The 1009-nt window shown below is 39.5% G+C and overlaps 1 protein-coding gene across 1 annotated transcript in view; it reads left to right on the top strand.

The window, feature by feature from the left end:
• Nucleotides 1-1009, top strand: part of LOC119592355 (choline O-acetyltransferase-like) — a gene marked incomplete in the record, with an annotated part of 212829 nt that overhangs the window by 159756 nt on the left and 52064 nt on the right. Inside the window, 1 exon segment of the mRNA XM_037941182.1 lies at nucleotides 193-370. Coding sequence (XP_037797110.1) covers nucleotides 193-370 — 178 coding nt within the window.

The raw sequence follows: 1009 nt of genomic DNA, 5'->3' as shown, positions 1-1009 counted from the left end.
CACACATTTTTATGACAGTAGAAGTGTTCCAGCTTTACTGAACTTTATGCCCCCGTCACTAACTTTCTTTTATAATCACACAAACACACATATATGTTTGTGAGACAGAGAAAGAGTATTTTAATCACAACTCCCCTCCCCACACACACACTTAAAGCAAAGCGAAAGCAACATGTACTATTGCTTCCCCAGAGGTGACCTGGACGTCGACCGCTGCAGCGCCAGGGAGAAGCATCAACCGATGTGTATGGCGCAGTACAATCGTGTGTTCTCGTCTTACCGACGGCCGGCGATCCCAAAGGACAAGTTACTCTCGGTAACAGAGTTTCAGAAAGAAAATCAGCACATCATCGTTTACTACAAGAATCACGTAGGCATTGTATTCAGATTGATATACTTTCTGGAAATATGTTTTAAATACTGTAGTTCTTCCAGTGCTTCAATCTTGTACCCATTTTCTTCCGTGGTAGTATTTCATCGTTTTCTATGATAACACAGGAGTAGCTATACTATTCAAATAATTTGTACCTTTATTTAGACTGACTGAACATACTCCTAATTTGGACAACACACTTACATTATACATACGGTTCCGAATTTACCAAGGGCGTCATATTCTAAGTGGCTTCTCGCTGAAGTGTACATGTATAACATTCATGAGCCTTTGTTACACATGCTGTCAACTGGACTGAAATCTAACATCCCTTGCATTCCATTTCAGAATAATGTTTTTTTTTATCGATAACATACTACTAATTTCAACATTTAAGATTATTTTTCAATCACTACGCATTGAGCAATATCATGCCACGTCTTTAAGGAAGGAATTGTGAACTGTAGATTTTTACACAGCCGGTTTGAGTTTAACAAACCTCTTCCATCTGCCTCTTGGCGTGAGGATTGGGGCCTGAGGCTCTTGCCACCTAATCAAGAGCCTCTAATCGTCGTCAGAATAAGAAATAAAATACTTTTAGATAAAGCCGGAGTTCAGTCTAGCATATCAATGGGA

This window comes from Penaeus monodon, chromosome 30, assembly GCF_015228065.2.
Source record: "Penaeus monodon isolate SGIC_2016 chromosome 30, NSTDA_Pmon_1, whole genome shotgun sequence".
Lineage (NCBI taxonomy): Eukaryota > Metazoa > Arthropoda > Malacostraca > Decapoda > Penaeidae > Penaeus > Penaeus monodon.
This window is presented reverse-complemented; position numbering and strand designations above follow the sequence as displayed.